This window comes from Chiloscyllium plagiosum, unplaced genomic scaffold (genome assembly GCF_037043375.1).
Source record: "Chiloscyllium plagiosum isolate Xiang-an unplaced genomic scaffold, Cpla_swu_hap1 HiC_scaffold_25, whole genome shotgun sequence".
In the NCBI taxonomy this organism is placed as follows: Eukaryota; Metazoa; Chordata; class Chondrichthyes; order Orectolobiformes; family Hemiscylliidae; genus Chiloscyllium; species Chiloscyllium plagiosum.
In genome coordinates, this window is record NW_028270163.1 from 33,931,813 (window position 1) to 33,946,252 (window position 14,440).

At 39.5% G+C, this 14,440-nt stretch overlaps 1 protein-coding gene across 1 annotated transcript in view; it reads left to right on the forward strand.

The window, feature by feature from the left end:
* dus1l (dihydrouridine synthase 1-like (S. cerevisiae)) overlaps window positions 1–14,440 on the forward strand; it is a 110,089-nt gene that overhangs the window by 62,822 nt on the left and 32,827 nt on the right. The window contains exons 8-10 of the mRNA XM_043714710.2: window positions 2,010–2,154; window positions 8,041–8,137; window positions 8,529–8,617. Coding sequence (XP_043570645.1) covers window positions 2,010–2,154; window positions 8,041–8,137; window positions 8,529–8,617 — 331 coding nt within the window. The remainder of the gene's footprint in view (window positions 1–2,009; window positions 2,155–8,040; window positions 8,138–8,528; window positions 8,618–14,440) is intronic.

Sequence of the window (14,440 nt, forward strand, 5' to 3'; positions counted from 1 at the left end):
ATCAGCACACTATCACCCAACTCCATATAGTTTGGCAGAAAGGTTTGTGCTGACAATGAAACATTCTTTTGGATTTCTCATGAACAAGGATTGTTATCCGAAAGACTGAACCAATGTTTGTTAATATACCATAACACAAGGGGGAGGGATGATATGTATTTGAGTAAAGTATGATGGACTGTCACCCAGCCATGACTCCAATCACATAATGTAATTATATTGTCATCATCCATTTTGGATGGGTAGAAAGCTCTTTCTAAGCTTGCTGCCTGCAGAGTGAACACCTCCATAATAAAGGTGCTGCTGTTTAACACTTCAGCCTCCTGGTCCTTCTTGAAACATATCATATTATCATGACTTCTGTCTTTAATGTAGGTACCATGATAGGGTGGCTTAGGACACTTTTCGTTGTATTTTTCTTGTTAAAATACATATGACAATAAATTCTAAATTGAAATGTGTTCTGTTTTTAGAATACAGGTAAAAATCTGAAGAGTCAGAAAAATGATAACTGAAGTGTTTTGCTTTGTAACAGAATGCAATTGACCAACCACGCACAAAAATAAAAACAAAAGTCGAAAAAGTGGGGAAAATAATTACACTGCTAGTAGAAGTAAAATGACTCTTACATTAGTTTGAACAAACTGAAAAAGAACTTGCATTTATGTTGTGTCTTTCACGATTTTGGGAAGAAAATATCACTGACACCAGTGATCTGGGGCTGCAGTATAGTTGAGCAGGAAAGACTTGAGATGCTGCCACTATTTTGAGGAGTGACATTTTTTAAACCATATAGATTTTGACAAGCGTTATTATGCAAGCACTTCACTGTGAATGAGAAATCTGTTAATTTTAAATTGATAACTCATTTTATCAGATAAAACAATGGTAAGCAGAGAGCTAGTGGAGTGTGGAGTACTTTGTCTGAGTGAGTGGGTGAACCTGAAACCATTGTGCTTTGAAGGATAAATTAAATCCATAAATGCCCAGGCTCCAAGCTACACATGTTTTCATTGTGAGAATAAACATGCTTTGTTTGCAGAAAGTATTTTGAGCTAAATAATTAAGACAATTTGTGCTTTGTAGGTGTTAAGTAACAGCTTGCACAAAATGTTTCTCGTAAACATATTCATGTTGCATAGAAATCTGTGTAAAGTACAACATGCAAACTGGATGCAAATGTATAAAATTGTACCAGAGATTATCCTAATATTTTAAAGCTGTCACAACATAGTTTTGAAGCATGTGTTAAAACCTGTGCCAGGGCTCTCCTTATTACTTTGCAAGTTTATCCATTAACTAGCTGAGCTGTATGGACCATGAATTAATCCCAAATCACAATTGACTTCAGCAGGAGCAGTGATTGATGTCCATCCTGTTGATATCTCTGATTACAGAGGAAAATTTATCTTGAAGATTTTTTAAAAATGTCCGAGGGAAGATTCAGTTTCTGATATGAATATTGAGTGAGATCAAGATGAAGCTTAAACATAAGTAACAACCAAGTGGGCGGCACGGTGGTACAGTGGTTAGCACTGCTGCCTCGCAGCGCCAGAGACCCGGGTTCAATTCCCGCCTCAGGCGACTGACTGTGTGGAGTTTGCACGTTCTCCCCGTGTCTGTGTGGGTTTCCTCCGGGTGCTCCGGTTTCCTCCCACAGTCCAAAGATGTGCAGGTCAGGTGAATTGACCATGCTAAATTGCCCGTAGTGTTAGGTAAGGGGTAAATGTAGGGGTATGGGTGGGTTACGCTTCGGCGGGTCGGTGTGGACTTGTTGGGCTGAAGGGCCTGTTTCCACACTGTAAGTAATCTAATCTAATCTAATCAAACCACTAAAGCTACCAGTACTTGGTAGACTGTTATCCATGTAAATGCATCACAAGATCTCTGTGACTTTATGAGAGTGAATTAGAAAGGGGAGAAAACTAAGAGGAAAAAATGTAGATAACAAATGTGATTAGTTATCTATTGTATAGCTGAATAGTTTTTTTTCTTGCTTTTGCTGACAGAAGGCAATCTTCATAATCCAGCTCTTTTTGAAGGACGCAAACCACCTGTATGGGAGATGGCAGAAGAGTATTTGGAGATTGTCAACCAATATCCTTGTCCACTTTCATTTGTTAGAGCTCATCTCTTCAAACTCTGGCATCACACGTGAGTCAGTGAACAAAATTTCATTGATGATGGCTTACTTTACATTTCACTGTGAAAGAATTAATCACAATGACAGTTTAGATAAAACACTGAACTTTTATTTACTGGGTATTTGGTCTTTGTGATTGAAAAGATATGAAGTAGGAAAAATATGCAACCGATTTGCACAGTGAGAAAACAGAAATGAGATAACTGAACAAATAATCCGTTTTCGTGACATTGGTTGAGAAATGGATGTTTGCTTGGCACTATGGAGAAAACAGCCTTTTTTTTGGTTCACCTGAGAGGGCAGGTAACTGTAAAGAAAATATTTGACAAATATTTAGCTAAATGATGGCACCTCCAGTAATATGGCAACATCAAATGTGTCAACTTACTTTGTAATTAAATTTTGTAGTATAGTTTGAATGCTTTTTTTGCACAGATTGCTGTCCCAGAGTCATGATTACATGTTTTATCTCAAAAGATGGTGCATCAGTCCAAAAACCTGGAGGACATGGAATTGTAAAGGCATGCCTTTTGACCAAGTGTGGCACTAAGGGGCCCTTGCAAAATTGAAGTCATTGGGAATTGGGGGGAAATCTCTCCACCCATTGAAGTATACCTAGCATGAAGGAAAATGGTTGTGCTTGTTGGAGGTCGATCCCCTGCATCCCAGGCTATTGTTGCAGGAGATCCTCAGGGCAGTGTCTTAGGCCTAATATTCCCTGCTGTTTTCTCTGTTATAAGGTCAGAGGTGGAAATGTTTGCTGACGATTGCACATTGTTAAATACCATTGCATACAGCAAGAAGTGGACATCATCGAAGATTGGGTTGATATGTGGCAAATAACCTTTGCGCCATACAAGTGTCGGTTAATGGCCATCTCAAACAGGAAAGAATCTGACCGTCTCCACTTGACTTACACAGGAGTTTCGTAGCTGAACCCCACCTTATCAACATCCTGGGACTAGCATTGACCAGAATCTTGAACTGGAAGAGCCACATAAATACTGTGGCTAGAAGTACAAGTTAGAGACTGGGAATTCTGTTGCAAGTATCTCACCTTCAGACTCCCCAAAGTCTGTTCACCATCTGCAAGACACAAGTCAGGACTCTGATGGCGTACTCTTAATTTCCTTGGCTGATCGCAACAGCATTCAATAAACTCAACACCACCCAGGACAAAGCGTTCCAATTTACTGGCACTCAATCCACCACCTTAAAAGTTTCACTCCCTTGACTGCAGCAACTCACCAATTCTCTTTCAACAGCACCTACCAAACCCATGATTTCTGCCACCTGTCTGCCGGAGTTACCTCTGGCAAGGGATTACACTATGGACAGTGGGATCCTGGGAAGTATTGAAGATCAGAGGGACATTGGTGTCCATATCCACAGATCCCTGAAGGTAGTAGAGATGGGAGATAAGGTATATGGTATACTTGTCTTTATTAGTCAAGATATAGAATACAAGAGTAAGAAGGTTATGCCGGAATTGTATATAACACTGATTAGGCAACAAATGGAGTACTGCATGCAGTTCTGGTAACTACATTAAGGCTAGGATGTACTTGCACATAGAGAGGGTGCAGAGGAAATTTACCAAGAGGCAACCTAAGCTATGAGAAAAGATTCGATAGGCTGAGGTTGTTTTCCTTGGAGCATCAAGTTTGAAAAAGGACCTTATAAAGGTGTATAAGATTATAAGGAGATTATAGAGGGTAGTTAGGAAGGCACTTAGTCCATTAGTAGATGAGTCACTAACCAAGGACATAACGTTAACATAAGAGGTAGAAGGCAAAGAGGAAAGTTCAGAGACTTATTTTTACACAGAGGGTGGTAGGACTGTGGAACTTGCTGCTTGAAAGAATGCTTGAGTAAGAAGTACATCATATTTAAATAGTATTTGGGCACCCATTAGTGCTGCTGTAGTGTTCATGGCTTTGGGCAAAAGTTGGAAAGAGGGGTTAGTGGAGTCAGATTTTTGGCATGGACATGTTGCCTTTCTGAAACCACCTATCCCACCAAAACCACCCCTCCCCCCCATCTTTCTGTGCTGTAATCCTCTGTGTCTTTGAGGTGCATGGGTACATTGTGACCTGCAAGTTGCCCTGCAAACCACTCTAAATCCTGACATGAAATGATATGCTATTCCTTAGCTGTTACTGGGTCAAAATCCTAGAATTCCCTTTCTAACAGCACTGTGGGTAGACTTACATCAAGAGAATTGACATGGTTCAAAGAAGTAGTCCTTCACCAAATACTTCAGCGATAATTAAGGATGGGCAATGTTGGCTCAGCCATCGACACACGCATCCTGTGAAAATAAAAGGAGAGTTACATACGCCTGTGTCGGCACATCTCTGGTTCCTGGTTATTGTCAGAGTCTCTACCTTAAAGGCCCTACAGACCCCAAAGTGAAACACACTTTGTACATCTCAATGCTAGCATTTTATACCTAACTCATTAATGGCCTTTACAGATCTGTAGAGTCTTGATCGAATTTAATTCCCACTCACTTGTGACTGTAAAAGGGACATTTTCACCAAGCACGTAGCCAAGGTCACTTGTCAGTCAGAGAAGAGTTCCGCACTTATGGATTCAGACCACCAAGCACTCCTGAAAGAAGTTTAAATTGCCAGACATAGATACCTGAGTGTGTATGTCAGCTATCCAACTACATTCATTCCTCTGTATCTGTGAGGGTTCTGTTCCTGAGAAGCCCCAATAATGTTGAAATTCGCAAGAGCAAAACTGGTTTTAAAAAAATGGTTAGAAATAAATTGAAAATTGTGGATATGCAATTTTTGCCTGTGAATGTTGAACCTTGTCAATGAGTTTCTGATTTCGCAGATATAGAGAATTTACTTTGTCACCTAGAATGATATTGTACCAGCACTCAGTGTCAGCGCAAGCCCTACTTCAGCCTCTAATCAATGATCTTCCTGGTTGTTGGATTGCATAGGGTGTTAAGTGGTTGCTGGGCCTCTTGCTGAGATATTTGTATCATCGATAGTCACAGGTGAGGTGCCGGATGACTGGAGGTTGGCTAACGTGGTGCCACTGTTTAAGAAAGGCGGTAAAGACAAGCCAGGGAACTATAGACCGGTGAGATTGACCTCGGTGGTGGGCAAGTTGTTGGAGGGAATCCTGAGGGACAGGATGTACATGTATTTGGAAAGGCAAGGACTGATTCGGGAAAGTCAACATGGCTTTGTGCGTGGGAAATCATGTCTCACAAACTTGATTGAGTTTTTTGAAGAAGTAACAAAGAAGATTAATGAGGGCAGAACAGTAGATGTGACCTATATGGACTTCAGTAAGGCATTCGACAAGGTTCCCATGGGAGACTGATTAGCAAGGTTAGATCTCATGGAATACAGGGAGAACTAGCCATTTGGATACAGAACTGGCTCAAAGGTAGATGACTGAGGGTGGTGGTGGAGGGTTGTTTCTCAGACTGGAGTCCTGTGACCAGTGGAGTGCCACAAAATCGGTGCTGGGTCCTCTACTTTTTGTCATTTACATAAATGATTTAGATGCGAGCATTAGAGGTATAGTTAGTAAGTTTGCAGATTACAACAGGATCTGAACCAGATGGGCCAATGGGCTGAGAAATGGCAGGTGGAGTTTAATTCAGATAATTGCGAGGTGCTGCATTTTGGGAAAGCAAATCTTAGCAGGACTTATGCACTTAATGGTAAGGTCCGAGGGTGTGTTGCTGAACAAAGAGACCTTGGAGTGCAGGTTAATAGCTCCTTGAAAGTGGAGTCGCAGGTAGATAGGATAGTGAAGAAGGCGTTTGGTATGCTTTCCTTTATTGGTCAGAGTATTGAGTACAGGAGTTGGGAGGACATGTTGCAGCTGTACAGGACATTGGTTAGACCACTGTTGGAATATTGCGTACATTTCTGGTCTCCTTCCTATTGGAAAGATGTTGTGAAACTTGAAAGGGTCCAGAAAAGATTTACAAGTATGTTGCCAGGGTTGGAGGATTTGAGCTATAGGGAGAGGCTGAACAGGCTGGGGCTGTTTTCCCTGGAGTGTCGGAGGCTGAGGGGTGACCTTATAGAGGTTTACAAAATTATGAGAGGCATGGATAGGATAAATAGACAGAGTCTTTTCCCTGGGATTGGGGAGTCCAGAACTAGAGGGCATAGGTTTAGGGTGAGAGGGGAAAGATATAAAGAGACCTAAGGGGCAACTTTTTCACGCAGAGGGTGGTGCGTGTATGTATGGTCGTGCGTGTATGGATTGAGCTGCCAGAGGATGTGGTGGAGGCTCATACAATTGCAACATTTAAGAGGCATTTGGATGGGTATATGAATAGGAAGGGTTTGGAGGGATATGGGCCGGGTGCTGGCAGATGGGACTAGATTGGGTTGGGATATCTGGTCGGCATGGTCGGGTTGGACCAAAGGATCTATGACTCTAATCTTACCACTTCATGGACCCAAGTATGCTATGTAGGTTGTTAGGTATTTTATAATTCATCCTCATCCCACCATGCAGCAGAGCTCCAAAAGTGGTTTTTTAATAGTAAAACCGTCACTGATGTTTCTCACCTCATATTTTTAACGTTCAGTATTTTGCTTTCTGTTTGTTCAGTACTTATATGTGCTTTGCTGTGAAGCACATTGAGATGTTTTGCTGTAAAATATGCTATATCAGTGCAAGTTGTTGTATTTCACGTTCTGCTGAGATTGTTTTGACTTTTTCAATTGTTTTATGGTTCTGTGCCAATTTCTTAAGCATATCAGGATTAACCAATAATCTGGTCAAGTTCAGTGACAAAGATTCATGGATAAAGTACTACGGTGGCTCTTATTTGTGGAGCTACAAATGGAAAGCTACATGCAATTGAAGGGTCTTCAGTCCTTTCTTAAGGATGTTCACTGGACCCAAAATATTAACTCTTCTTTCTCTCCACAGGTGCTGCCAGACTTAATGAAGTTCTCCAGCATTTTCTGTTTTAGTTTCTGATTTCTAGTGGCCACCGTCCTTTGTATATTGCAACTGAATTTTGTCTGGCTAAGATGTTAGATGGTGAATTGAAGACATTGATGCCTTTCATATGACCCGTATATTTAAGGAATGCTCCCCCTCTCCCGACCGGATTAATACTACGATTATCCATTATACTTGCAATATCAAAGTACGATTAAAAATTAAATCGCTTCTACAATGTTGAAAATAAACCAATGCTGTTTTTGTTGACGACAGATGGATGAGCTAAAATTCAGTGAATGATCCATTCTTTCTGCAGGTGAAGTGTGGCTATAACAAAGGAAATTAACTTGATAATATATTTGTCTACTAGTTATGATAGTTCCTTTTCTGTGTTATAGCCTTATTAGGTCAGAATGGAGACTTCTTGGGGATTTGTTTGAGGGGGTTCATTTTACATTACGATGTTACCATTTATTCTGCAGAAATGAAGAATGAACTGGGCCTTTGAAAATGTACCTGAAGACATTTTAACTATGCAGGTGTTAGCAGATCCATGCACATTGTCACACTCTTGATGTGGGAATGTGAACGAACTCTTTTATAATACTGACATGTGATCAGATATGGGTTTTCTGCTGCTCTCCGGAATTGAATTTATATAAGCTTTTTGTACTAATACAACATTAAAACGTGAGCTGGAATTTAAAGTAAACTTGAAGCCATTATTAAGGTTAGAACTGCAAACTTACTTCACAAAAAAAATGGAAATGGAAGTCTATTTCATGAAATATTGGGCCTTTCATAACTGGTCGGTTTTCTGTTCTTATTCTCCACAACACTCCAATTGTCTGAATTATCATGCTTTTAAAAATAAAACCCTTCAGTATACTACCTTTACAGTGTGTTTGCCACGTGAAATGGATTTTACTAAACCTGAACTCTGGTTTTCACAGGTTGCAGGTGTACCATGAATTAAGGGAAGAATTGGCAAAGGTGAAGACACTGGAAGCCATCGTACAGGTCAACAAAGAACTGAAACGGAAGTGCTTGGTATGCCAGAATAAGTTGGGCTGGGAATTTTAACAATTTATAACATATATATTTTAACATTCCTATTGTAGTGAGAGATTGAAAGTTCATCTAAGGGGAAATGGAGACACTATTCGGGAAAAATACATTTGTTTGATACTTTAAACTGACGGTTTTCATGATTGTATTTTTTGTTGCCTTTTCATGGGGGTATTTACCTATTTATAAGTGGAAGTGATCTTCACTCAAAGGAGAATTTTGAATTTAGTAAGTGTTCTCATGCTAGTAGGATAGTTTTAATTTGCTTGATACACAAGAACTTGCAGCATTTGTGCTCACTTTCTTGCATTAAGCTACACAAGACGAATTTCAGGAAAAGCAATCTAATTTACAATGTTTCTGGTCTCTGTAGGCTGAAATATCTAATTGGAATGAAGAAGAGGCAAGGGAAAACGAGTTGCCTCTCCCTCACTGGATTTGTCAACCGTACGTCCGACCAGGGTAAGGCCGATGGTTTGCAATTTATTAGAGAATCACGAAAGTGCAACTGCTGAATTTAGCAACCACCCACAAACACAGGCAGGTTGTGGGCATGTTTGTAACCTGAGTTAAGGAGACATTGATTTTGACTCTTAGAAATATACAAGTAGTGACGTACTGTCTTGCTCCCAACAGATGTTATAACAGGGCAAATCAGATTCCAGTCAGGAAGCTGGCTTGATAGATTGTTTTTTATTTTGTTTCGTTTTGACAAAGTCATCCCTCTCTGAGACATAAGCACATAATGCTGCAGATTTTGCATTAACAAACAAAAGTTAATTCCAAAAAGAGCAAAAATAAAATAGAATAATCCAAACTATCTACTTAGTTTGATTAAGTAGATATTCAAATGCAAATTCAAAGATTTTAAGCACAGTAAAAGTTTAATCCTATTAAATCAAAATTAAAAAGAAATAAAAAGCACTTATGCATAGCCCCTAAAACCCCATTCCTGGTACAGTTCCCAAAAAAACACCACCTGTATAATACTTACACAGAAATACCTATATCTAACACCTTGGTAAGTTTGAGTCACTTGCAACTTCAGCTTTTCAACTGTAATTGCCATTGTTTCTTTCTGGCTAAATGGCCTAATTTTGCTCCTATGTCGTATGGTCTTACAGAGCTACCATACACTAAAGCATCAATGTACTCATTCTAAATATCCACTTCAAGGCTTTTAATCCTAGCATTTCTAGTCAGCACTAACACTAACTTTCCACTTCAAGATAAAATGAAAAGTCTGAATTATTTGCATTTCCCTTAAGCTAAACACATCACAGTTTTCAAGATTTTTGAATGTACATTTGAGATCCCATAATTTACCCTTACCCTGCTGGGTTGCAAACAATCTAAAATAAGCAAAAGGCCATTAGTGTACAAGTCCATTCGCACTATAGCCAGACTTCAAAAGACTTTCTTTTGAAAAGTAATCACCATGGTTACCAATATTTCTTCCAAGTTAAGTATTAACTTGAAACACATAGAAAAGCCCACCAGTTACTAACTTCAACCAGACTGAAACTCTTACCAAAAAGCATTAAAAATTGTATCTGTAAATTCCACAATTTGCATCATACTACTCTCACTGAAAAAGAGGCTAATCTTTAATGTGTATTGTACAAGTCCGTTTTGATTGTTGGGTGGGGAATATTGAGAACAGAGAGATTGGGAGGTTTGAAATTCTGATGATGTTCAAAAATGACCGTGTTATATCTACTGCTCATTATAGATTTGCCCAATATTCTCTTCTATTGAATTCAGACAAAAAACAGTTGAGACTGATATGACATCAATTGAACATATCAACAAAAGCTAAAATTATCTTCAGTCTGTCCACTGATCCCTCTTTAAATTGACAGCTAATTCATAGACTTAACTAATAGAAATCAATTGATAAAAAGAGATGCCTGACAAAGAAATTTGTGTGGTTATCTCAGCAATACCTCACTTTGATAGGGCATTGAGTTTCTTGAGACTTAACATTGTGAAGGAATTGACAGCGAAGATATACGATATTGGAAAAATGCTTACAGAAATCTTTAAGTGCTGAGAGGCTTGGAACATGGAACATTGTTTGGCTTGTACTCCCTTCCTTGAGAAGACTCAATTATTCTTTTCAATGATCAAAGGGCTTTTCTGAGCAGATTCAGCATTAAGTGCTTGGTCATAATTAAGTGTTCCAATCAAAATAATTTACAGTGGAAGAAATATTGATAGGAAGACCAGAATCGGAGATGGTGCTTGCAGTCTTTGGTTTATATGCTTCCTAATCCCATAGAATTGTAAATAACAGTGCAGTTTAATATGGTATATTACTGAAATGAACTATTTAATTATTAAATAAGCAAATTGGCAACAGCAGTGAGCAACATACACTGAAATTATCCGTCTGTTTCTCTCACTCCTCAGTGTCAGTCCTGTCACTACTTGAGTGCAGCCACTACTTGAAATTATTCTGATCATGGCACTTACCTACACTATGCATAATCACTGGATCATTTTTGTTATTGTTAGGGGGTGCCATTTTGTGAACGAGAAGCTCAATTTGCACAGACCTCTGACAGTTAATATCTGCACGGGAATCAGACACTAAAATGCTGATTACTGCCATTTAGTGCTGTAAATCATATAGAAGTTGACAGTGCCAAAATTCATGTTTATGTCTAAAATGAATGTAGAAGTTGACGCCCTTTTCTACCAAGATATTCAATGCTAGCATGAGGAATTGACATCAATTTTCCACCCATGAAGTGCACGTTCCAGTCACCATTATATGTTGGCACATGGAATTAAGGAGGCACTACAAGCCATGTTACCATACATTGAGCAGGTGTTTAAGGCATATCCACACAGAGTAGACCACACACAGTGAACAACAGACTGAAATGATCCTCTAGCAAGACGAATGAAACTGATTTCAAGCCACAAGTCTTAACTTGCTTAATAACTTCCACACTGAGAGAATTCAGAATGAGTGAACAACTGGTGTTTGAAAACAGGGAATAGTCACTAGCCTGATCTTAACAAGCACACAGCAGAATAGATCCTTGCAAATCATCAGAATGGTTACATCATCAACAGAAATGCAGTGGGTTTATATATGATTAGTAGACCCAAACAAACTTTGAGTCCAACAAATATTTCATACAACAGCTGGTCTATGCAGCTGCCAAAAATTGCTAATGGTGCAACAGAAAACTAAGATTGCTCAGAGACTACCAAAAGACCTTAATGCAAAAATTAGCATTTCCAGCAATTCAATAGACAGCAGCAAAAGAAAGTATCCATTACGCCATATGAATAACTTGGCTGAAATGCCCATGAGCTCCAATGTGCTCAGTAGGCAAATTATGGTGGAGTGGAAAAGTTCAGAACTATTCTCGTGAAAACTGTAAGCCATGTGAAGACATGATTCTGATGACAGTAGCTTGTATGAAGTGGAATTAAAACCTATGTTAGTCTTCAAAATATTGAAAATAAAGTTTCCTACAGGAGGAATTGTGCATGACCATGGCAATGATTGGTTGCATGTGGTGAAGATTAGTGAAAAGCGAGAGGATTGGGAAGCCTTAAGTATCTGCAGTGGGCAACTAATAAATATGAAGATAAACTAGCCAGTAATATAAAAGAAGTTGCAATTTTTTTTAAGAGAAATAAAAGGCAAGAGTGGCCATTGGATCACTGGAACATGATGCTGGAGAAGTAGTAATGGGCAACAAAGAAGTGGCAGAAGAACTGAATAGGTACTTTGTATTTGTCTTCATGGCAGTAGGCACCAGTAATATATCAGAACTTCAAGACAGTCAGCAAGGCAGAGATGAGTGTCGTAGTCATCTCTAAGGAGAAGGTGCTGGGTGAGCTGAAAGGTTTGAAGGTAGATAAATCATCTGACTGGGTGGACTATACCCCAGAGTTCTGAAGAAGATAGCTGAGGCGATTGTGGAGGCATTGGTGGTGACCTTTTAGGAATCACGAGTCAGAGAGGGTACCAAGGACTGGAAAATAACTAATGTAACACCCCTATTTAAGAAGGGAGAGAAGTAGAAGATGGGAAATCATAGACTGGTTAACACGATCTCAATCATCGTTAAAAATCACACAACACCAGGTTATAGTCCAGCAGGTTTATTTGGAGGCAATAGCTTTTGAACTGCTGCTTCTTGCACTTCCAAGTACTCTGCAACCTCATCCTTAATTATGGAATCTATAATCATTGTGTGATTTTTAACATGGTAAAATAGGGCTGAGTCAGCACGATTTCATCAAGGGAAGGTCATGCAAGTCTGTTTGAATTCTTTGAGGAGGTAATGTGCAGGTTAGACAAAAGAGTGCCAGTGGACGTGATCTATTTGGATTTCTAGAAGACCTTTGACAAGATGCCACACGAGGCTGCTAAATAAGATAAGAACTGTGGTTTTAGGGACAAGGTACTAGCATGGATAGAGGATTAACTGACTGGCAGAAGATAGAGTAGGATAAAGAGGTCTTTTTCAGGACGGCTGGTGACTAGTAGTATTCTGCGATGGTCAGTGTTGGAACTACAACTATTCACGTTATATATTAACGATCTGGATGAAGGAATTGAGTGCATTGTTGCTAACTTTGCAGATGATACGAAATCGTGTGGAAGGACCAGTGGTGTTGAGGAAGCAGGGAGGCGAGAGATGGAACTGGACAAGCTAGGAGTGTGCCAAAGAAGTGGCAGATGGAATGCAATGTGGGCGTGAGGTTGTGCACTTTGGTAGAAAGAATGGAAAGAATAAACAGAAAGGCTTCGGAAATCTGAAGCAAGAATGGCTTTGGAGTCCTATTTCATAATTCATAAGTTTGATAGTTGGCAGTTAGGAAGCCATATGCAAAGTTAGCATTCATTTCAAGAAGGCTAAAATACAAGAGGAGAGATATACTGCTGAGACTGTATAAGGCTCTGGTCAGAAGCATTTACAATGTTGTGAGCCACTGTGGGCCCCATACCCTGAGGAAGGATGTGCTGGCAATAGAGAGGGTCCAGAAGAGGTTTACAAGAATGACCCTGGGGATGAAAGATTTGCCATATGAGAAGCAATTGAGGACTCTGGGTTTGTACTCAGTGGAGTTTAGAAGGATGAGAGGGTGTCTCTTTGAAATTTGAAGAATACTGAGAGGAGGATAGAGAGGACTTGGGGAAGGTGTTTCCATAAATAGGAGAAAGTAGGAGCTGAGGGCATAGCATCAGGGTGAAAGGATGAAGACGAAGATACTTAGAACTGATATAAGAAGGAATGTTCTTCAGCCAGAGGGTAGTGAATCTGTGGAACTCATTGCCACAGAAAGCCATGGAGGCCAAGTCATTGAGTGTAGTTAAGGCAGAGATAGATAACTTCTTCTTTTTTGTAGATATTTTTATTAGAAATTTAACATTTTTACAAGTTTACAAAAATAAACAAAACTCTCAGATATAAACATTGATATACAATTAGCTCAAATATACAATAGCCAAAATTTGACAAAAAAAAAACAAAACAACAAATAAAAACCGAAAAAAAAAACAACAACAAAAAAAAAAAACAGACAAAACTCAACTATCTACTAATCTAACCTACAACTAACCAGGGTGTATATTTAAGTCTCTTACATGCTCGGGATGTGTTAACATCAGATATGATAAAACCCGTATTCGTGCGGGATTCCTCCCCCGAGGGGCCGCGGACCAGCCAGGTCTGTAGTCTCAATTAAATAAAAGCCCTTGTTAGGATAGCCGAAATATCTGTATTTATGTAATTCAAAAAGGGCTGCCATATTTTATAAAATAATTCGGTCTTTCGGTGCACCATATTTGTAAGGAAGTCAAGGGGAATACATTCCATAATTAGTCTGTGCCAATTTGAAAGTCCAGGGGGGCCATCCGCCACCCAGTTCATCAAAATATTTTTCCTTGCACAGAAAGAAAGAATAGAAAATAGTCTCTTCCCGTACGTGTCCAGGGAGGGAAAGTTCGAAAAGCCCAAGAGGAGAGATACGGGGTCCACTTTTATTTCCGTTCCTAAAATTTCTGTCAGGGTACTTGCTACTTTAGTCCAATATCCACGGATCTTATGACAGGTCCATAAGCAATGTACAAGAGTGCCCATCTCTATTTTGCATTTAGGACACATTGGAGATGCTCCTGCCTTAAATTTTGCCAATCGAACCGGTGCTATATGGGCCCTATGAAGTATCTTCAGCTGGATAGCCTGGGTTCTGTTACAAATAGTAATTCTTCTAGCATTTTCCCAGATATCATTCCACGTTTCTGTGGAGATT